We start from the raw sequence: 22,788 nt of genomic DNA on the forward strand, positions 1-22,788 counted from the left end.
GAAGGACGAGGAGGAATCCAGCCTGCAGACCATCCCCATGTGCTGGTGGTGGGCCACCATCAGCATGACCACGGTGGGCTACGGGGACACGTACCCCATCACAGTGCTCGGCAAGATGCTGGGCACCGCGTGCATCGTGTGCGGCATCCTCGTGGTCGCGCTGCCCATCACCATCATCTTCAACAAGTTCTCCAAGTACTATCAGCTGCACAAGGCGCTGGAGGCCGCCGTGCGTCAGGCGGACGAGCAGAGCTTGAGCGCAGAGGATGTGCCCGGCGTCAACATCCGCGACTACTACGCGCGCAAGATGACATCGCTGCTGCGCAGCGTGGCCACGAGAGGCGGCGGCGGCGTCGACTACGACGAGGACAGCGACGCGAGCGGCCGCTGGGCAGCCGAGAGGGGCCCTCGGCTCCGGGCGAGGTCTGGCGGCGAGCGGAGGGAGCTGTCGTGATGGCCGGCGGTGTGCGGACTCTTCGATGCCGTGCGCGCGCGCGTGAGCAAGGCGGCCCAGCACGCTTCTTCTGTCTGAAGTTCCCCCACCACCACCAACACCACAACCACTCACTTATGGGGTTGTTTTCTTGGTCCTCGTTTTCACTCATTTCGGCCCTGCGCCATCATCTCCTAGGCCATTCCACTGTTGATTTGAAGCTTTCGTGACTGCAGGAATGCATCATCTTTGGTTCTTTCGGTAAAGTCACGTAGGTATAAAAATAAAATAATATAAATCACGACGTTTTGGGCGCAACACAGGTGGAAATGCATGACCTGCTGCACCTGATGACGGACGCTTGTGTTGCGCCCGAAACGTCGTGATTTATTTTATTTTATACCTACGTGACTTTACCGAAAGAACAAACGAGTATGCATTCCACTGTTGCCCCCCCCCCCAAATCCCCAATCATCATCCTCCTCTGTGTCCACCTCCTCCTCTTCCTCCTCCCTGTGTCGTACTCCTCCACCTCCCTGTCTCCTCCTTCTCCTCCTCTGATGCCACTCATCGTTCTGTCGTGGACTATCGTCTCCGCGTCCACTCCACTGTCGTTCGCATTTTAGTTTCACCACTTCGAATCGCCTTGGCTCCTACCTCCTCCGGCCCTGGTGTTTCCATGTTAATCTCCTTGCTTCCGTTTGCCCCTGACACGGTCCTATAGCCATCAAAGGCGACTGCCAAGCGAGCGGCTTGTCCGACACGGGTACCAATCTCGCCTTATTTCCTCCTCATCCGTTCACTTCTGATCTCGATCGCGTCTCGTCCACTCTGAGAGATCAAATCCCGCTGACGACGGCGGGAGCACAGATGTCCCCCTGCATCTGAGCACCAACGATGTGCCCCGTTGCTTTTGTGCGTAGGCAGTGAAGGAGACACCCCCGTACCGAGTGCGTCAATGAATCCACGTTGTCGTTTGATGACTTTCTGTTTGTCGGTCTTAAAAAAATGTGAACACGCGACCGGCACCGGATGAACAAAAACGATCGCTTGGCAGTTAGAAGCTCGACGCAGGCCGCCGATGTCGGTAGACAAGTTCAAGTTTCATTTATTAGGTATAGCCCTGTGAGCCATTCGGCTCTTGAATCGGGTGCAACCGCAACAAACAGAAAACAAAACCATGAACAAGAAAACATCTTAAAGTGACTATGTGACTATGGGCAAACAGAAAATCCAAGAAAAGACAGCAAAATATTGCAGAAAAAGCACCGTACACCAACACTGTGTGCAAAAATCCCAGTGGGATGCAAGTCAAACAACAACAACAACCACAAGACAACTTAGATTAAGACCATCAGTCTAACTCTGTACTACAACAAACAAACATGGCCAAACCAAAAAACTTTTCGAAAATCCATAAAGCAATGAAACAGTGATCATCGGAAACTGTAACAATGGGATTCATGAACACAATGACTCCGAAGCGTGGGATCGCCATGCGAGCTCGATTTGTTTAATTGCCCGCCTCGCAGTGGGAGCCCGGTGTGCTTTTGGAAAAAAAAAAATGGAATCGAACCTTTCCGTCCCGGTGGTAAGCGGCCTTGTGTGTGGCCACCGAGGCGAACTCTTGTGGGACGGCAGTGACCGAGATCGTCCGATTCAGCATTTCTCATCTCTCATCCGTGGGCCATGCTGAGCTCCCACCCACCCACGTGCAGGCCATTCATTACACAGCTGAGCAAATGAAGGTGACGTTCGAGTGCGGGGCCACGCGAGATGCGAGCCGACTGCGTGTGACCATCGAAGTTGCTGTCGAAGAACACCGGATGAAGTGTACGAGCAGCAACGCAGTCGTGTTTTGACGAACACAAGTCGGCCGGAATGCGTCCGATTTCGTGACATCTCGGGAGGCAAACGGGCAGGGGTTGAGCCTGAAAAGTGCTTGGATGGGACGACCGGCGGGGCACGAAACAGGTGCTATAGGCTGCCCGCGGTGATGCGTTGTCAGCAGAGTGCAGTACAGCAGCAATCCACCGTCAGTTACCTCCCTACTCACTACTACCCCCCCCCCCCGTGTCTATGCGCCCTTCGCCTTCATCAACGCGCACTCGCCAGCGTGGTAAAGTATGGTCAAGTGTAGCCCCCAAGACCCGCACCCCGTGGTGAAGGACCTCACAGCAGTGGACTGACAGAGGTGTGCAGGACGATGTACATGGACAATGGGCAGTGGTGTACATGAACAATGGTGTACATGAACAATGATGTACATAAACAATGAACAATGGTATACATGGAAAATGGTGTATATGAACAGTGGTGTACATGGACAATGGGCAGTGGTGTACATGAACAATGGGGTACATGAACAATGGTGTACATGAACAATGAACAATGATATACATGGAAAATGGGTGTATATGAACAGTGGTGTACATACATGGACAATGGATGATGTATAATTAGCAATGCACTTTGTTGTATATGAACAATGGGTGGTGTTGTACATGAATAATGGACGGTTGTATATGAGCAATGAATGGCGTTGTACATGAACAACGGTTGATGTACAGTATATGAACAATAGTTATTGTGGGATGTGAACAATGGGTGGTGTAGTTTATGAGCAACTGATGATGAATATGAACAATGGGATTCATGAACAGTAGACATTGTACTGTATATGAACAATGGGGTAGCGTCCTACATGAACAATGTGCCATGTATGAACAACTGACGGCGGTATATGAACAATGGACGGTGTTGTATAGGAGCAACCGACGATTGATATGTGAACAGTTGGCAGTGTGCATGCACTTTGGGCAGTGATTTTGACATCGACTTAAATGGGGGTTCGGGGGGGGGGCTTCGGTCTCTGTTACCCCCAACTTTGAGACCGAGATGGACGCGACTCGCATTGATTGACGTGGCTTGTGGAAACGCAGCCGAGACGGACGATATTGGGGGGGGGGGGGGTTGTCCCGGGGGGGGGGGGGGGGTCCCCCTTATCTCCCTGCCCTTTCCGAGCCATTCGAGGGGACAATGTGATAGATGGTCCGGGCATTTCCGAGGCCAAATGTCGCCCGTGTTTTCTATTAATGTTTTGAAGGCCACAGCATCCGCCCATTTTTAAAATAAACAAAGAAAAATCCACCCGCCTCCGGCCCCCTCCACTCCCCGTGTAGACCGGTTGTGGGCAAACGCTGCCAGCGAAAACCCTTCATAATTGGCTACAGTGTACGGTGCGAAAGAAGTTCAACATGCTTACGTACATAACAGTCGGCGGGGACCCGGCATGAATGGTGCCGTGTGGCCAGCACCGTGCCCGGCCACGATCCCCCACAGCTGACGTTTACACGCCGCTGCGGCTGAACACCATTCGAGTAAAGGCCGAGGTCGATCTAGAGGAGAAACCAGAACCAGATATCACCCGCCGTCGACGTTCGCCGTTAGTCGCGATTGGATCCAAGAGGCCGGGTCCGTAGGGCAAAGAAGAGCACGCTCACCACTAAAGCCGGCACTTCCCAAAATTAAAGTTGAATGGGGAAATGGTTTTTTAATCACCCGAATCTTGAATTTCGTCGTCCTCCCCGTTGCTGTTCGAGACGGTCGGGTGGGCGGGTTGCAGTCCACGTGGCCCCTTGGTCCTCCGTGTTCCTTACGGCAGCAATGGAGAATGCAGATTGTGATTGCCCATGCATTCGGACTGAGACCTTGCATGGCCCCAACCCCTAACCCTGTGGCATAGTGACGACATTATCAGGTCGGGGGGAGGGGGGGGCAATCGGTCAGGTGGGGCCCCCCAGTATTTTATTCGTCTCTCACCCAGGCTATTACGTATCGCGCCTCCTCTTGCGTAATCATCATCATCGTCACGCTCACGGACTCAGACATTTAACGCTGTAGGGGCGGCTCCGTCTTATTACAGTTGAAAGCATATCTCGTGGTGATAGTCAAGGGGGGCCCCAACTCGTAGCATTGGCCACTCGGTGAGGGCGTGGGGGGAGGTGGAAAGGTACCCCCTGCCCCCACGCTAGTTATGCTACTGCCCTAACCCCATGGCAGAGGCGGTCATAAAGTTGTAAAAAAAAAGTAACCTTACAAATACAGCTGGGAAAGTAGGCGCACACTTCCCGCTGCCGTCTCCCGGCCACCTTGCAGCCCCCCACGCCTACAACACATGGCAGGCCACTTGCGGCCTTCTATCCGAGTACACTAACGCCTCGATTTTACGTCTTCCCCATTTTTAACGTTGCGCAAAAACGTCGTCACTTTGTTAACGATGCCACCCGGTTTGCGTCGCATCGTCCGTCCTTGCTCGCGATCCGTCGCCTCTCAGCCTTCGCCTCCACCACCTGCTACTGCCCTGTACATCGCTTCGATTTACCGTCGTTTCGATATACGTCGCCGCGCATTTCAGGAACGCATCCTCGACGTAAATCGGGGTTATTATCGGTACAATCTAACCGGGCTTCGCTTCTCAGATCCGGCATAGGTGAACCACTGGACCACTGGAATCTGGAGTAAAAAAAAAACTGCGATTCGCTGCTGGTAAATTGTGAAGTTAAAGTTTATCAAGTCTCCAGCATTTGGCATGTGAACACGACAGAAGCAATGTCCCATTTCAAGACACTATCTGGTAATTAATACCCATTTGTAAAAGGCACACGAGTCTTGGGTGCATTGTACGTACAGCTATCAAATGTGGACCTCAGCATGTAATGACATTGTACGTTCAGTCTTGACATTGTACGTTGTTTGCAGAGATTATACTCGCAATGCCATCGATATGTTCCGACGTACGCGGGGGTCACGTGGTACGCGTGTGGCAGTAGAAGTTAACGGTGAAACAAAAACGGTCACTTGCATCGCTCAATTCCAGATGCGCTTCTGCGGCCGTCTGGAACGCTCTTTCTTCCGGCACCAGAAAGTCACTGGGAGCTTAAAGCACTTTTACATGATCTAGATTTAAAACTAATTTCTCTCGAACTGCTTTCTGTGTCCTCCGCACCTCCGATTAGCACGGTTGGCGATGTACGGCGCGAAAGAAGTTAAACACACGTGAAATAGCCAAACTTCGTTACTTAAAACTGCACGTACAACGATGCACCACCTCACAACCCCTTCACCTCGGCAATTCAATTAAACTGTCGCCATTCGAAATTTGCAATTTGACTCGAAGGGGTCGCGATCAATACATTTTTTAAACAAATGTTCACCGTCTTATTTGTATTGTTTATTCTGCTTCGCTCATTACATCTCTGTTTCGCTGTTGGTTAGCTTCTTTACGAGTGACATTAATTGTTTCATGGACACGAAGCCGAGCGATACCTTTTTCATACTCTTAGTTCTTTCGGTAAAGTCACGTAGGTAAAAAATGAAATTAAAATTAATAAAAATAAAATTAATTTTAATTAAATTTTTTACCTACGTGACTTTACCGAAAGAACTTAGAGTATGAATCCTTGCAGTCACGAAAGCTTCAAGTCTAGAATTGATACCTTTTTGTTTAATAATGCACTTATTTTAGTCGACGCGTATTATTCACAATGGGATCTTCATGAATAAAACAACATCGCTTGTTTACTAATGCGATTCAGTGCATGCATCGTGAGCCTCGCGAATGTAACACTATAACATCGACGAACGGATGCATAGTGTGCCGTTGCAAGAAAAAAAAACACAAAGACGAATTTCACGTGTTACATTGTCACAGTTAGTGTTTTAATTATTATTGATATTATATTATTGCAGAAGTGCGATACAATCCATCACATCGGTCAAAAAAGCCGGGCAAAATTGTCGCCAACTGACGTACTTTAAAAGCCCACGTATTCACGTACAAACCCAATAAGAAAGATTGCACACCGTGTTACACCTGTCCACGATAATAAAACCATGCAATATTTACCGGGTTTCCAATTCACTTGGTCTTTCCACGTAAGTTCCGTTTATTCGAATTCAAGTTGTTTTCGGGGGGGGGGGGGAAATCTCATTTATAGGATGGAGATGGATAAAAATGTACTTGTCTATTTGAAAAATAATTCTTACCTGTAAGCGGGACAAACCAAAAAAATGCGTATTATATTTTACATTGATCGAGGACCCATCCAGCGAATGGGTTTACATTTTAAATGACATACACGTGAATGAGTTCCATCCAATCACAGACGGTTGTAATCATGACATCACTGTCAAAACAGATGACGCCAGAAGTGGTCATTCAAGGCCAACAATTCCCTTCTGAGTTTACTCAATCTATTTAAATACATCTTGTCTGGAATACGCCGAGTAAGTTCGCACAGCTTATTGGAAACCCAGTTACTGAAATGCTCCTTGGTAGGACGCAACACCAGGGCAACTGCTTTAAAAAAATCAGTAAAAATCCACAAATTAGCTCGTATAAATTAAGCTAACAATAGTAAACGTCTCTCCGTAACGACGATTTGAACAGAAAAAAAACAATCTGTGACAGGCTGTATATGAATTCTAACACTACATTTGACACTTGATATCACATTGCATGCATCCGACCAACGCTATTTGTTTTCAAGCTACGAATAGTATTATGAATAATACAAGCGTGTGTGGGTGCATACGCGTAATGTACGTGTGGGCACAGTGAAAGAAAAACAGACAGACGTTTGTAGCGCACGTCTGATGCTCGAATGTGCCCATGAGTCCACTATATGCCCCAGTGCAATTGTACCACCTGCACATTCTCGACAGCCGTGCCCTCTGGCAGCAGTGGCTACGATTGTGGTTTTGTCGCTGGCCAAATCGAGCTTGTGTCAAGCCTCGACCTATGCCGGATTGAGCTTGGCTAGTGCTTGTATGGGAGGCCACCGGGGTTTGTCAGATGTTCTCGGCCATGGTGCTGTGAGGTAGCCAGGAGATGGCAGTGATGAGTGGTAGGGACGGTAGGTTTTCTCCGCGCGCCCTGGTTTTCTCTCGCACGCGGCCAAAACCCTCTCTAAAGGTCAAACGTCCCCATTGCATGACCCCGCTGAGGGAGAGCTGACACTCAGTGGAGCTTGGTGCCCTGATTCGTCGGCCATGTTGCTTTGGGTCATTCTGGGTGGGGGGAAATGTCCCCGTGGGTTTCAACTCCTCTGACCTGTGGCCATTTTAAACTGAATGAAGGTGACAGTACACATTGTGTAATATGTACAGAGGGCTACGAGTGAATGACTGAGGGATTCATGTACATTATGATGGTCTAGGTTTATGGTGCTGAAATTTGGTTAGAAAAAATATGAAATATTCATTACTTGAACAAAAAAATCTTTAAATACAAAAAGTTACAAAGTCATTCACTTCTGAACGGAGGCTTACGAAAGTTTGTATCTGGAGGTTATTGAGGTGGATGATTTGAAAACATGGCAACTTTTAAGAATGGAAATTGCCCGTGGTTATTTTGGAAGGGCGCGCCGCTAAAGCTGATAGAAAGCTGGCACCCCCCCCCCCCCCCCCCAGTGACCAGTGCGCGGTACAGTGCATACGTACAACCCCCCGTTGTGTCAGTCCACTGCTGGATGGGAAACTTCACCACGCTTTGTTGGCCGTGAGGAATATATGTTGACGATACTTCACCATTCTAGATTTGAAGTTTTCGTGACTGCAAAGATCCATACTCTTTGGTTCTTTCGGTAAAGTCACGTAGGTGAAAAAATGTAATAAAAAATAAAAAAGAATCATTTTATTTTTATTTTTGTTTTATTATTTTCGATTATATGTTTTCACCTACGTGACTTTGCCCAAAGAACCAAAGAGTATGGATGCTTCACAACGCCGGGGTGTTTAAGGTGGGAGGATTGAGGAACCATGAATATTGCTGCACTGCCCTCTGCTGCTGCTGCCCACAGCAGCCTATAACTCCTGCGATGCGAGCACGCTGGTCACACATTGAAGCCATTGTCCAGGCTCGCGCCTGCTTAGCTTGCGAGATCGTGGAGCGTTCTGGGTGGCCTTGGTCACAGGCGTATATAATGGGTGTGTGTGTGTTCTGTCGAAATGCCAGTGCTGCTCAGCCGTGTCGTGCGCGGATGAATCATGGGGACGTGATGGCCGCCATGTTTTATGAGGCTGACGTTGTAAATCAGGAAATAAATTAAGTATCTAATTAATCATTCCAAGGAGCATTGAAGTGACCTCCAAATTGGCACTTCTGTTTACACATTAAAATCAAAGCGTTTCAGTTTCACTGGATACCCCGACTATTATAATAAAAAAAACAAACCCTTAAAGTGGCAAACGCGTAAATATGCATACATATTTAAAGTGCATGTGATTCGGAAGCAATAACACACGTACACATATTAAACCATACTCGCATTTGTAAAGTGAACTCTATAAATAAATAATTTGGTAACACGATAAGGTAAAGTTATCTTAACATATGTAAAGTTACAGATTACGCTGATTTATCCTGGCAGTTGAAAGAAACGTCCATAAGAGTGTTTTTGGGTTAGATCACGTAAAATATGAATGTGTCGTTAAACCCGTCACCACCCGACACAGCCAATTAGTAGTATGTCGTGTAAACGAAGCGTGCCAATTCGTTACAAGTGCAGCTCACCGGTGTGTTGGAGAGTAAACCCACAACGTTTACAATTCGAGTGCGACGTTTCGCCGGTAATTACAACTAGCATCATCAGGCGGCAGCCAGAGTTGTGGAGCAATCCGTTTCCTTCTTAAATAGAGGGATAGATGTGATGACGTCACTTGCAAGCCAATCAGATGCGAAGGCCAGAGGGGAGGGGTCAATGTGTGCATATGAATTACAATAGATACCCATTACCGGTTGGGTTATTCGTAGGGTAACCAACATACAACATGCATGTACACCGTGCTTGTACATGCTGCCGCTTGTTTTCTTCCGTCACACTCGAATTGTAAATGTTGTGGGTTTACTCTGCAATGCACAACCGGTGTTGCTGTACTAGTGACGAATTGTCATGTTGTGTTCACGTAAGAAACTAAACTAATTGGCTTTGTCGGGCGGTGGCGGGTTTAAAGACACATCTAGAATTACGCGATCTAACCGCCCCCAAAAAACCTCTATAGATAACATTGGTCGTGAAAGCCTTCGACGTATTCAACCGAAAGAAACGTATTCTCTCAGGTGACGTCACACATCCGTCACCTTTACAACGATACAACTATAATACTACGCAAGCCCTTTTGTCAATCCACTGCTGGATGAAGGCCTCCCCACGCCGTGTCAACCACGTGGTTTGCTTCAACCATCCGTCACCCTGCCGGTCAGTGCGAGTTGGTGAAAGAGGCACAGATTCAGGTATCAACTTGCCCTCTCGTGTTACCCGTTGGCTGGACATTGAATCCAGCTCAATGGGTTCATAGCGCAGCGTGCTCACCACTCTGCCACCACTCTGTAACCTCACCACCACCACCCCCCCTCTTCACCAACGATATACCGATTATAAAATTACAGATTGCGATATAAATACTATTTTGTTGATTGCGATATGGAAATACTTTGGGTTGGGTCACCAATTTTATGCAAAATAATTTTTCAGACTTTCGCAAAGTTGGCCCCTAGCCATTTTCCAGCCAAGTTTGGCAACCTGCCCCCTTGAGTGTGTAGTAGCCTCCAAATTCAGAGTGCAGATCGATGCTCCACGATCTGCAGAGATCAAATGCCTCCCAGATTGTTTCGCTAACACGGAGTAGGAGGGGGGGGTAACCTTCACCCAACAGGCTGGACATTTGTGTAACGCCGTGGTTCACAAAGCTGAAATTAAACGGTGCATCCTGCCCAACTTTTGTAACTCTGTTGCAAGCTTCAAATGTTGTGCTTGCTTCGGTTTTTGCAACGCGCTTGTTGCGTTAACCGAGCCATTAAAATCAACGACAGCCCAAGTCGGCGATCGTCAGTAAAGCATCGACAGGCAGGGTCTGAGCCCCCGCATCCGCCCTCACTTTCTCTCCTGGATGGCCCAAATCCAGAAAGTCTGGGAGAGGGGATCTCGGCAAGGAAAGGGAAACTTTTGGATTGAAACATATGCAGACATAAAAAAAGGAATATCTTAAAATTAACCTGGGTGTGTTACTCACCTATATAAATACACAATAATCAAGTTTAATTATTAATCTTATCCACATTGTCCTATACGTAAATAAAACGCGTGCCATGTAGGAATTCATTATGACCAAGACCACGTGGTTCGAACTCGGTCAGTCCAAGCGCGGCGAGGTTAACTTTTTTCAAACTTAAAGAAAAACCACGCTCGGACACAAAAGCTGCTCCAAAGTTGACCACGGCCTCGTGCAAACTTCCTTTAGCCCGCAGCGCCCCTCGGCGGACCGCGATTATAATGACGAACATCAAACAGCCCTTAAATCATCACGATACCGGTCGGACAAAAAAAAAGAGCATCAACCCACCAGTGCCACGTCGACCGCGGCGTTTTGCTCGGGGCCGCCCTGCGCCTCTGGCAATGCTACTTTTGTTGCGTTTTGAACGAAGCAAATAAAACAGGACGACAATGTTGTTGTTTATGCGGTGCAGCACGCGCCGTAGCAATGACAACAACAACAACAACAAAAACAACAAAACAACAAAAACTCGACGCCGTTTCAACTTTAGCTTCTTTACGAATGGGCGACGCGGGGCAATGTGGTGCAATTAGAGCCGACTACGACACAATCACCGATCCCTGCTGATGTGAAGCCAATCAAATAAAGGCGGGTGGGGGGTGGGTGGGTTACACGACGACTCGATCTAAGTATTGCCAATACATCGATTGCCAATGACTAGATTGCCAATACACCCAGTGCCAATTCATCGACATTTCCAAGATGAATTCCCGATCCACTCTGTAGCTGGCTGTGCCGGTTCGACCGAGTCGCATCGCTACGAATTCAAACATCTTTTCGCAATCCGCAACGACCCACATGTGGCGGGCAAATACATGACGCCACGTGCTTGCTTTGCTTCCAAATACAATTGATGGGGGGGGGGGGGGTGGCGACATCTCTGATCGGTGATTCTTGTTGTTGTTGTAGTCGGCTGTCCGATGTCATGGCTCGATCACAACGCCCCGCGTGGCTGAGAACTTCACCCTGCAGACCGGCAGGCTCCGCTCAAAAGTTCTGTTGGCGTCGCTTTTTCCCGTCGATGGCGTCCAGGATGGGCTGCCGCTTGGCCTGGTAGCGTCGGCGCAGCTGCTCCAGGTCCTGCTCCATCAGGGGGTCGAGAGCACCCAGTCTCATGTGCAGCTCCTCCAGGCTCAGGTTCCTCAACTGTGGTGGTGGTGGAGGTGGAGGGGGAGGATCATTGAACAGAATTTAGAAATTTCGATTTAAAGCTTTCGTGACTGCAGGGATTCATCTTCTTGGTTCTTTCGGTAATGTCACGTAGAATGGAAATAATAAAATTATAAAAATAAAACATTATAAAATAATATAATATAAAATAAAATGTAGAAAATTTGGTACAACCTGTTCTCCTATAAGGCGTGTTTTTTATATTTTATAAAGGCGAATTGTAGATACAGGGGTGCTTCAAATAAAATGTTAACACTTATGTGGGCTATCGTTTTTGATGGGAAAAATAGAACGGATAATACTACACTGTAACATGACAACAAAATAATGTATGTTGAATCACTTCAAAAAGTCACTCTCCACTTGTCCGCCATCATCGTCAACACGTGGCCTGGAATCTTCTCCAGGTGGTCTCCAGAGCTCGGAGGCAGCATATTTATCGTGGCATTATTTGAAGCACCCTGTATAATGCGATCAATGTATTTAGGAGAACGTATTTTCACGTATATATAACGCGGATGCGAATTGGAAATAACGCGATCGAGTGAACGGAACGACGTCACGCGAGTAGGAATAAGCAGTCGTACGGCCGCCTCGGCATAGCAGCGTCACACAACAAGGCACTGGGATGCTGCTGGATGCTTCTAGATGCTACCCACGCGCCTCGGTCTTTGATCGACCCGCGTACGCATCTCACGTGTTATCGCGCACTGTGCTTTACCCACTATTTTATATTATTATAACGCGATTTATCCATCACGTGGTACTCCTGCCACGCTTATAGCAAGGCAAGGCTTCTACCGCTAAGGTGCTCTTTCGCAGGAATAGTTTGCATTGCTTTCACCCAAGGGGGGGGCGATGCCGCTATACGGTAATAACACTGAAGTTGCAGCTATTTATTAATATTGGGAAACTTGGGACCATGACACCAGCACACGATGGCCTGCTCATTTCAAATGACATCACAGGAAATGTACTGCCCGCCGTGCATATGTACAGCTACACACGGTTCACTCAGTGGTGTTAACCAGAGAACGCTACGAGGGGATTGACACGTGATGTACACAGCATTCCCAGCTTGAATCGGTGCTTTCCATCGCGTGGGATGTGTTCAGGAAAAGTATTGGGCACCCGCGGCGTGTAAAATTCTTGATTAGACAAACGACAATTTATGGAGGAGAATGGCGAAAATTTAAAGGTTCACGTCCCATGGTGGGTCACGAAGAAAATTGGGTTTGGGAATCTTAGCACACACAGCCGGCCTGTGTCCCATCACAAGGTGCACTATACACCGGTACGTACACTAACATTAAAATAAAACCTTTTAAAGGCACGCATTGTGACTCAAACCAAGACGACAAGAAGAGCAATTCTCTTCGGATTATGTAAAAAAATAAAACTCCTATTTTAAGAGCGGCAATGCTTGTGGTGAATACGAGTCGGTGGCCCTGAATCAATAACGACACGAAAGCAGCAGTCCTTAAAGACCCGACCCCTGCCCTAGACAACGGTTATGATGAGGCCTTAATGTATCGCTGAATATTTCGAGGTCGCCCGTTCACCCGACGAGTAGAAACCCGACGGACAAAGACAGCTCCACCGGGGGCTGGACGCGCTGTGCCGGGCGCGGACATTCCCTACGGCGTTGGCGAAGCTTTCGTGACTGCACGGATTCATACTCTTTGGTCTTTTTCGGTAAAGTCACGTAGATAAAAAATAAAATAAATAAAAACAACTAAATTAAATCACGACGTTTCGGGCGCAACACAAACGTCCCACCTGATGTCGGACGCTTGTGTTGCGCCCGAAACGTCGTGATTTAATTTAGTTGTTTTCATTTATTTAATTTTTTACCTACGTGACTTTACCGAAAAAAAACAAAGGGCAAGAGCAGACAGACCCGGCAGAAATGAACTCCGTGCACCTCTCGTCGATCGCGCTTCACCCCCATCGCAGCAGCATGACGGGGAGGCGCTCTCTGTACCAAACAGCAGCCCCATTGGGCCAAGTGCGGTCGTGATTAGCCTCATGGGCAAGCCGCTCGTCGGCAAAGGCTCACGCGGCGCGCGCGTTGGAGTAATTGGGACATGAAACCCGCCGGGTCGATTTGCTATTGAAACGTGGGGGGAGGGGGGAGTTAACGGTAGCCCCGTTTAGCGAGCGCCTCTTAAATCGTCTGGGATGCGTTGTTTTTATTTATTATTATTTTAAATAAGCCCGTGCTTGGCTCCGGCTCTGGCTCTTCAACAATGAGCTCGAGAATATTTCGGCCTGGAAGTTGTGGTTTCGAAAAGGTAGGCTGGGCTTGCCTGGCAATCGGGCTCGATCCGCGCGTGGGAACAATGCACTGGGGCAGGCGAGTGGGTTCCAGTGGAGTACAATGTAAAAATAGACGGGGGGGGGGGATATCTTGATATGCAAATTATTTTGTCAAGGCACTCTTCTTCCCCCTCCAACCCAGCTTAAATATACGCTCCAAGCGTGGTGGTGTTTTATTCTTCACCTGAGGACGGCTGCTTGCGTTGTGGCCGAAACGTCGTGAGAATTATTTTATTATGTTTTATTATTTTTTATTTCCCTTCTACGTGACTTTAATGAAAGAACCAAGAAGATGAATCCCTGCAGTCACGAAAGCTTTAAATCGAAAGATATCTTTAGAGTTTAACAGAAGATGGGTTCTTTTCTTTTTATGTTGGGGAGGTGGGTGGGGGATGTTTTTATGTCTGTGCAGGGAAAGCAGAGATAGACAGCTTCAGGTCAGTGACAGGCAGTCGCGCCTACGATACGTACGGTGCGAAATAAGTTCGACATACAGGACATACATCACGTTTGCTTGTCTGCTGTGTAGCAGCTGCGGGTGCTTAAACTTAAACTAAACTTCTAAATATTACCAGGTAAGACCCACTTAGCTACATAGCTCTTTTTCATAAGAGATGTGGTCACAACGAAGTGGCTTATCGTGTGGAAATGTATAGCAGTCAAATACTCTTAAGCGCGTGTTGTTTCTAAATGTGGAGGGGAAAAACTGGAGGACCCGGAGAAAAATCCACGCGACCACGGGGGGGGGGGGCGGGGGGGGGGGAGAGACACGCAAACTTCAAATATCCAGCAGGCGTCAGGGTCGGAATCGAACCCACGACCGCCTGCATAGGGGCCGTCCATAAATGACGTCACGCACCTGGGGGGGGGGGGTCAGATATTTGTGACGATGTGTGACGAGGGGGGGTTTGAGAAATGTTACGTCACATCAAAATGCGCAACTTTTAATAAATATAGACAACACGTTCTACTTACTTAAATAGACTTTTGAATACATGACAATAGTTTAAAGCGATTTACAGCATGTTCTATTTGGGGGGGGGGGCAGAGCTTTGTGACGTCATTTGAGGGGGGGTCTGACTTCTTGTGACGCCGTGTGACGAGGGGGGGGGGGGTCAAAAATCGTCCAAAATCGCGTGACGTCATTTATGGACGGCCCCATAGCAGGCGATGGAGTTAACATTTTGCCATCGCGAAGCCCTGAGGTGTGGCATCGACGGTTTAGGCCGTGATGGACATCTTCAGCTTGAGCCGTGAAAACGAAGACGCTTCACACACACACAGAGAGAGAATCGCAGGTGGAGCACAAGAGGATAGTCTTGAGCCTCGATCCTCACCAGGAATTGGGGGGCCTCATCAGTGCGGACAGGCGGTGGACGGGAATTGCATTAATTCTAGATTTCAAGCTTTCGTGACTGCAAGGATTCACATTCTTAGGTTTTTTTCGGTAAAGTCACGTAGGAAGCTTGTGTTGCCTCCGAAACGTCGTGATTTTTATTTTATTTTTATTTTACTTTTATTAATTTAAAATTTTTACCTACGTAAGAATATAAAAATGGGACTTGCATTGGTGGTGAGGGCTGCAGTAGAGAAGGAGCGACCTCCCCGTTTGAGCGCAGGTTAACAACTGGAGGCTGTCACAAAACTCTGGCAACGCTCCACACACACGAGGCGGAGTTTTATTGCCGGCGTGCGGCTAGGCAGCGTTGCGTCGGAGAGAAACGCAATTTATTTCTCGGGGAAACTTCATGGCGTGGCCTTGCACGCTAAACTCCCCGCGTCGTTGCGAATTCCGCTCGAGTAAAGTGCTGTTCTCCGTGTTGTAATGCCCACGGATGGGGCTTTTCGCATCTGTGTATCGGTTCAGTGGCCCTGGTGGATAAAAGCAAGGCGTGTTTGGTCCCTGCAGACATAAGTGAAACGCGATGTGCTGATAAACCCAGTGACCTGAACGCGATTCCCCGGACACGGCTAACACAGCGTTGAAATACGGTGTTTTTTTCTGGAAGACTTTGCTGTTTTCCCCAGGATTTTTCTGTTGCGTGTAGTCACTTTAAGATGTTTCTTGTTCATGTTTTTGTTTTGTCAAGAGCCATCATGGCTCACAGGGTTATACCTAATAAATGAAACTGAAACATCTGGACCGGTCACCAAAACCCGCTATCGACCATTGCGACGAAGTAGCGGATTTAACAAATGTCCGTAAATTATGATTATTTCAAGGTTGTGTTACAAGGTGGTGATTAGTTGCCCATTCGCCACGCTCCATTGTTCTGGCCCTGCGATCTAGCCAAGCGTGGATTCGATTGTCGTGATTTCTGGGGTCGCAACTCTGTTTTCATTCCAAAGCTGCTGTGAATGTTGGCACCCCTAAGCACCTGCATCGACCAATCCAAAGCACTTTAAGACGACGTTTGAAAATCATCGTTTCTTAGGCGCGCGATTCGACGCGTGCGTCGTGAGCGTAAGAAGTGCCCCCTGCTTGCAGCTACACCGAGAGCGGGAGAGCGACGAAGAGGAACACGTGGATCGGAGAACTAACACAAATTAGAGACGTCGTATTGACAATAAATAAAAGTCAGTGGCCGTGAGCCGGACATGCACGTTGAACTTATTTCGCGGCGTAGGTACCCAGCCAATCGGCGGTGCGGGGGAAGGACAACAAACTAAACGCAAACAGCAGTTCTAAAAAAATTCGTTTTAAAACTAGGTGATTTAAAAGTGCTTGGCTACAATGGCTTCCTAATTTCGGAAGGAGGAGCGTTCCAGACGGCCGCAGAAGCGGATCTGAAAGCGCCGCGCGATGCCGTCTTTGTTCGACGTTTCGCCAACGATCCGCTGCGAGGATGACCGGGGTTTGCGTGATCACGGTTCATGTTCCTTGATGAGAACGCAGTGGAGATCGTTTCACTGTGTGTGTCAAAACAGTGGCGTTTTCATTGCTGATGCGCCGGTGGGTAGAATGGAGGTGCACTTCGGAGTCCATTCAGCATTTAAATAAAAGCATCGTTATTTATTCATGGGAACTCCACTCTTCCAATAACCAGCCGCGGCACGTCTTAACGCAGGTGGCACAGAGTGCTGCGATGAAGACTGCCCACGCCCGTCAAGACCAATTCCGCGATGCGGCGTCGCGTGCACGAACAACGCTGACTCGCGTATACGGAGAGAGAGACAGAGCGCGGGCAAACGGACGAAGAGAGACACAACGACGACAAAACCGCACCCGCGCTGAGCCCGAACCGTGAAGAGAACAACATCTTTAAAGACTAAGTGAGGGGGGGGGAGAGAAAGAGAGAGAGATTAAAAAAATAACTCAAAGGCTACTGCAGCAGTTAATCACTTTGATTGAACCATTGATTTTCGTTGACGTGCAGCGGTCCTGTCCGTGCGGTTGGGGTTCAGTCGTCCGGCATAATTATTAAGAGCGCACCGCGTTTGTGGTAGCGGCTGTCGGAGCGCGTCGATTGGGCGCGTGCGTGCGTGCGCGCGCGCGTGCGTGCGCGTGCTCATTGCGGGAGACGCGCGGTGGTGACGATGACCGTCGGTGCAACATTCCGAGAGGGAGCAGCATCGCGCGTGCCCAATAATGGTGATTGTAAAAGCGCAGCCCTGCAATTGCTCGCCCGCGCCACCGCTGAATGAAGGGGCTATCGCTCGAGACGGCCCCTCCGGGAGAGTGTTCGGCCGACTCCTCGACGCTGGTCGAGGCATCTTGGCAGAGGTGGGAGTGGCCAGACTTTGACTCCATCGCACACGACCTGCTTGCCGATCGACTGACTGCAAAAGAAGTTCAACAATTTCATAGCCTCGCGCAGAGACCCATAGACTCACGCAGAGACCCATAGACTCACATGGAGACCCATAGTTGTTGTCCATCCCCCACACCTTCGATTAGCACAGTTGGCTACGTGCAGTGCGAAAGAATTGAAGCACTGTGGTGTACCCCACGCATGCAGCTGGATACACAGATTTGGGTTTTTGGAAAGACGACCATTATTTAACTGTCATGCCGGGTGATTGAACCGTTACCTTGTTACAATGACTTTCAACGGGAAATTGCAACGTCTCCAAGCAGCATCTCACGAACTGCTCGAGAAATGTCATGAGGTTATTGATTAACGTCTTAATAATGATACTAATCATAATTATCCTTTAGCCAACAATTAAATTTTTTAAATGCTTTATTTAATTTCCAACTGTGCTTTTAGGGTTATGTCGTGCGGTGAAGAATCCATTTGGAGCTCTCCACAGAGTGTAAAACAAGCCTCACCCAAGGACGCTACACTTGGCGTCACAACCAAGTCCTCAAAAACCTTGCGTCCGCCCTGGAGGACAAGCGAGCTGCCACCAACTCCCTACCACCCCCAGCAGCATCACACCCCTTACGGACGACCTTTGTCCGCGAAGGGGCTAAACCACCAAAGAGCGGCTCTACACCAATAGAGCGAGACCAGCTGCGCTTGGCCCGCGACTGGAAAATGCTAGCTGACATTGGCCGGCAACTTGTGTTTCCTCCGGAGATCGCAACCACCACCCTAAGACCTTACATGGTGCTCTGGTCCCGTTCGCTCAAGAAGGTCTTCATCATTGAGCTCACAGTACCCTGGGAGGACTCAGTAGATGAGGCTTATGAGCGAAAACATCTGCGCTATGCCGATCTAGCTGCCGAAGCACGGCATCATGGCTGGAACACAGAAGTCCGACCAGTGGAGGTGGGCTGCAGAGGTTTTGTGGCAACATCTACAACCAGACTGCTTAGAGACCTGGGAATTAAGGGCCAGAGCCAGCGTTCGGCAATCAAAGCTGTATCGGAGGCGGCAGAAGGCAGCAGTCAGTGGCTCTGGATGAAGAGGAAAGACCCCAGCTGGGCCCCAAAGTGAGAGGGCCAGGAGGTATGCAGTCAACAATGCTTGACTCAGGGAGGAGGACGCCCCTGCCATGCATAGTCCAATGGGATGTTGGCTACCAACAACAAGGCAACTCCTATGACTAATTGGGAATGGGACGCAAGCGTAGGATTGATCACCCTGTCGCTGGCCGCCTTTGGGGAGGGTGTATAGTATGAAAGGCCGAAACACCCTAGGACCCAAAGGTTCACTACTGACGATGCGCTCCCCAAATTTCACCAGGCTCACTGTTCATGAACTCTTGGAAGTGCTTGCACAAAGGATAATAACATCTCATCCTGTGTTCTTTGGAATCGTGCGTTAGTGCATTTGGTAGAGAACAACCTGCAGAAGTAAATACTACAGAACTTGTTCCTGAGATCCCTTGCAGAGGCAGCTTTGATTCACGCACTAGGGGAAGCAGTCTCCCACACGTCCTTTTACAGAGAACAGCTTGTTTCTGACAGTCGAATATTGGTGGTCGCAGTGATGGTGGTGGGGAACGGTAGTGTAGTGGTTAGAGCACTGCGCTGTAAATCTGTCGACGGGAGTTCGATTCAAGCTCACGGCTAACACCAGTGACGATTATTTGAACCGGTCCTTGGCCATCCCCTAGGTCGACTCAGTCTAAAATGAGTAAAATGAACTCGTGTGGTACGTTACCATCGCCACTGGGGAGACAAAGGCGGCCGGGCGTGGTGCTGACCCACCCACCCCCTCGTGTACCGTTCCGGCCTTCATAGGTGCTCGCTAACAGCACTTGCTCCAACAGTCTGTTAAACCCAGGATTTCAGTGGTGCTGCGTCAACGCAGCGTCCCCTGCGTTGTCCCAGCTACCACCAAAGCAGTGCGTTGACAGGTAGGCACAAGACCACAAGGTCATTAATCTGCTGACACAAGCATAATCTATCAGCCGATAATTAGTAAGAGTATCATTTGCTAAAAATCTATAAAATGATTCCAAAAAAAGAAACGCTTTTTTTTAAAGCGACCGATGTAATTTCTGTCCCTTCGAATTATTTGTGAATACTGCACCGGCAGTTAATTTTGTTCAAGGTAAAATATGGTCAAATAACTCCCTTGCTGGCGCATGGCATGGGGAGGCCCTCATTCAACAGTGACTGTACATGAATATAATTACAAACACACCAAAGGAGGCAGCAACATGAAGACAAAACAAATATATTCTTTAATTAAACACAACCCTGCTAACGTGAAAATCCATAGAATCGCCTGGGGCGCTGTTGGGGTTGGGGTAAATCTTCGCACGCCCAATAAATATGTACAGTCTTCCGCTTGTTTACCGCTCTGTCCTCAACACACATTGGCCTCTTGGGACTTCGCGGCATCTAAAAATCACCCTCCGTCTCTTGAGGCCGAGCCAATGCCCCGTTCCATCGTCACACGCGCAAAACGCCGCAGCCCCATTGCCAACCCACTGCTGGATGAGGGAGGGCCTTCCCACGGGAACTGAATGCCCACACTTGCCCAGCGTGGGTTGATTGAAGGGCGGCTAGCACAGACAACGCGAGCACTTGACAAGCCGCCGTACATCGTAGCCCCATTGCAGAGGTCGCAAACGGGTATCCGATACCTGTACCCTACCCGATACCCGGCTACCCGTACCCGGCCGGGTACGGGTACCCGTTTGCGACCCTGGTGCGGCCGGGTACGGGTACGGGTAGGCCGTGAGTCACTGGTGATTCACCGTTTGTCACTCATTTCCCAACGTCTTGTCTCTTCTCACAATTCAAGTTCCTAGAATCAACCCACCCTCGCCTGCAACATGGCTTCATCCCAGAGGTCGCAATCAGGTGCCCGATACCCGTACCCTACGGGTACGACCGGGTACGGGTACCCGTTTGCGACCCTGGTGCGGCCGGGTACGGGTAAGGAATCAAAACCCGTTTGCGACCTCTGCCCCATTGTGGCGTGGTTTGCAGTTATCGAGCACGAGCCACGCGTTCCATTCGACCGCCGCGCATTTGTAGACAGACGGCGCGTTTGATGCGGGGGGGGGGGGGGGGGCTGCCCATGTTTGGTGGCGGTGACATCGCGTTAAGTCCACCCCCGCCCTCTTGCAGTACAGGGTGCTTCAAAACAATGTTAACACTTGTACGGGACTATCGGTTTTTTTTAATGGAAAAGAACGGATGACACCGCAGTGTACGTTTAAATGTTGACTTAAAACTTTCGTGACTGCAGGAATTCATATGCTTTGGTTCTCTCGGGAAAGTCACGTAGATAGAAAAATAATAATAAAAAGAAAGTGAATAAAAACAAAAATTATAAAAATATAAATAATAAATTGCCAATACGCTCACTCAGTTCAATAGCCATTGATACAATCTACATTTTAGACTGCCAGTACGCTCACTCAGTTTAATACCCATTGCTACAGTCTACATTATAGACTGCCAGTACGCTCACCGAGGTTAAGAACCAGGCTACAGTCTACATTATAGACTGCCAGTACACTGACTCCGATTAAGAACCAGGCTACAGTCGACATTAAGGGTTTATATTATTGTTATTATTTTATTTTTTATCATTTTTTAAATGCACTTAATTTTTATTTTTTTAATTTCTATCTACGTGACTTTACCGAAAGAACCAAAGAGTATATTTAAATAGTTTTTTTTAAGTCAAAGAGTCTCCGACTTGTTCGTGCCTGGAGTCTTCTCCACGTGGTCTCAGGGGCCCGGTGGAGGCACACTTCTTGTGGTGTTGTTGCAAACTCTCAAAAGTGCACCCTGGATTTCTTTTGCCGAGGGGGTGGGGGGTCCGTGGTGGTCGGGAGGGGGCGGGGCGGGGGGGTTCCGTGGTGGCGGGGTTAGCCGGGCCGTGTCGGTGAGTCGACGGGGTCGACCTACCGGCGTTCACTGCAAACAAATTGCCATCGATCGCTGTCCGTGGTGCTGGGTGGGCTCCTGCGTTGGGCCGGCGGCGTGTGCAAACATCGGGGAGGCCAGGCCACTTATCAATATGACTGATCTATCGCTCGAGACACTTGGCAAGCCCTACAGCTGAACAGATTATGGGGAGTTTTTACTGTTCTTAGCAGGCTGATGAATTGCGAGAGGCGAATACGCGCGCACGTGTGTGTGCGTGCGTGTAACAGAGATGTGCATGTATGTATGGAATGATAGAGCCAAAGGAGCAAATGTGTCCGAGAGGGGATGGTCGTTGCGGAGATGGAGCGATGAGATCAGGGCAGGTGCGGGGAAGGAGATGGATGGTAGCAGCACTGGATTATGGTGATGAAGGTGTATGGATAGAGTTGAAAAAATAGATGTCCATTCTTAGATTCAATAAATATGATTATCTCAAAACATTCATTCAATCATGCGTGAAAACCTGTTATTTGCAAGTAATGGGAATGATGCGTTAAAGTCACTTTAGGCTAAGTGGACTGAACAAAATTGCTCAAATGAGAAAAACAAAAAAAACAAATAGAAACTAGAGGGCACAGCAGCAACATTTATTCATAATAGAGTTTTTTTTTGGGTTAGATCGCGTAAATATATAAATGTGTCGTTAAAACCCGCTACCACCCGACACAGCCAACTCGTAAAGGTTGTCACGTAAACAGAACGTGGCCAATTCGTCACTAGGCACGTTCTGTTAACGTGACAACCCTTACTGGTTGGCTGTGTCGGGTGGTGGTGGGTTTTAACGACAACATATTTTTACGCGATCTAACCCCCCCCCCCCACCGAAAAAACAACAACAACAACAACCTCCTTATGGATGATATTGGTCACGAAATCCTGCCCCGCGTTGTCGCGACATTGATTGTTGTACAGTGTTCACACACGTGCTCCAACGTGTACGCCTCCGTGTGCACCAGCCCGTACTGGG

The 22,788-nt window shown here is 48.7% G+C and overlaps 1 protein-coding gene across 2 annotated transcripts in view; it reads right to left on the reverse strand.

Annotated features, from left to right (window-relative positions):
• Positions 1–8,200: 8,200 nt before the first annotated feature.
• LOC133344189 (serine/threonine-protein kinase 3-like) overlaps positions 8,201–22,788 on the reverse strand; it is a 139,501-nt gene continuing 124,913 nt past the window's right edge. For both annotated transcript variants that reach the window (XM_061554217.1, XM_061554216.1), the window contains exon 11: positions 8,201–11,695. In XM_061554217.1, the coding sequence (XP_061410201.1) occupies positions 11,537–11,695 (159 nt within the window). In that variant the 3' untranslated portion in view covers positions 8,201–11,536. The remainder of the gene's footprint in view (positions 11,696–22,788) is intronic.

The sequence above is a fragment of the Lethenteron reissneri genome, chromosome 19 (genome assembly GCF_015708825.2).
Source record: "Lethenteron reissneri isolate LAM-NWPU_2019-01 chromosome 19, ASM1570882v1, whole genome shotgun sequence".
NCBI lineage: Eukaryota > Metazoa > Chordata > Hyperoartia > Petromyzontiformes > Petromyzontidae > Lethenteron > Lethenteron reissneri.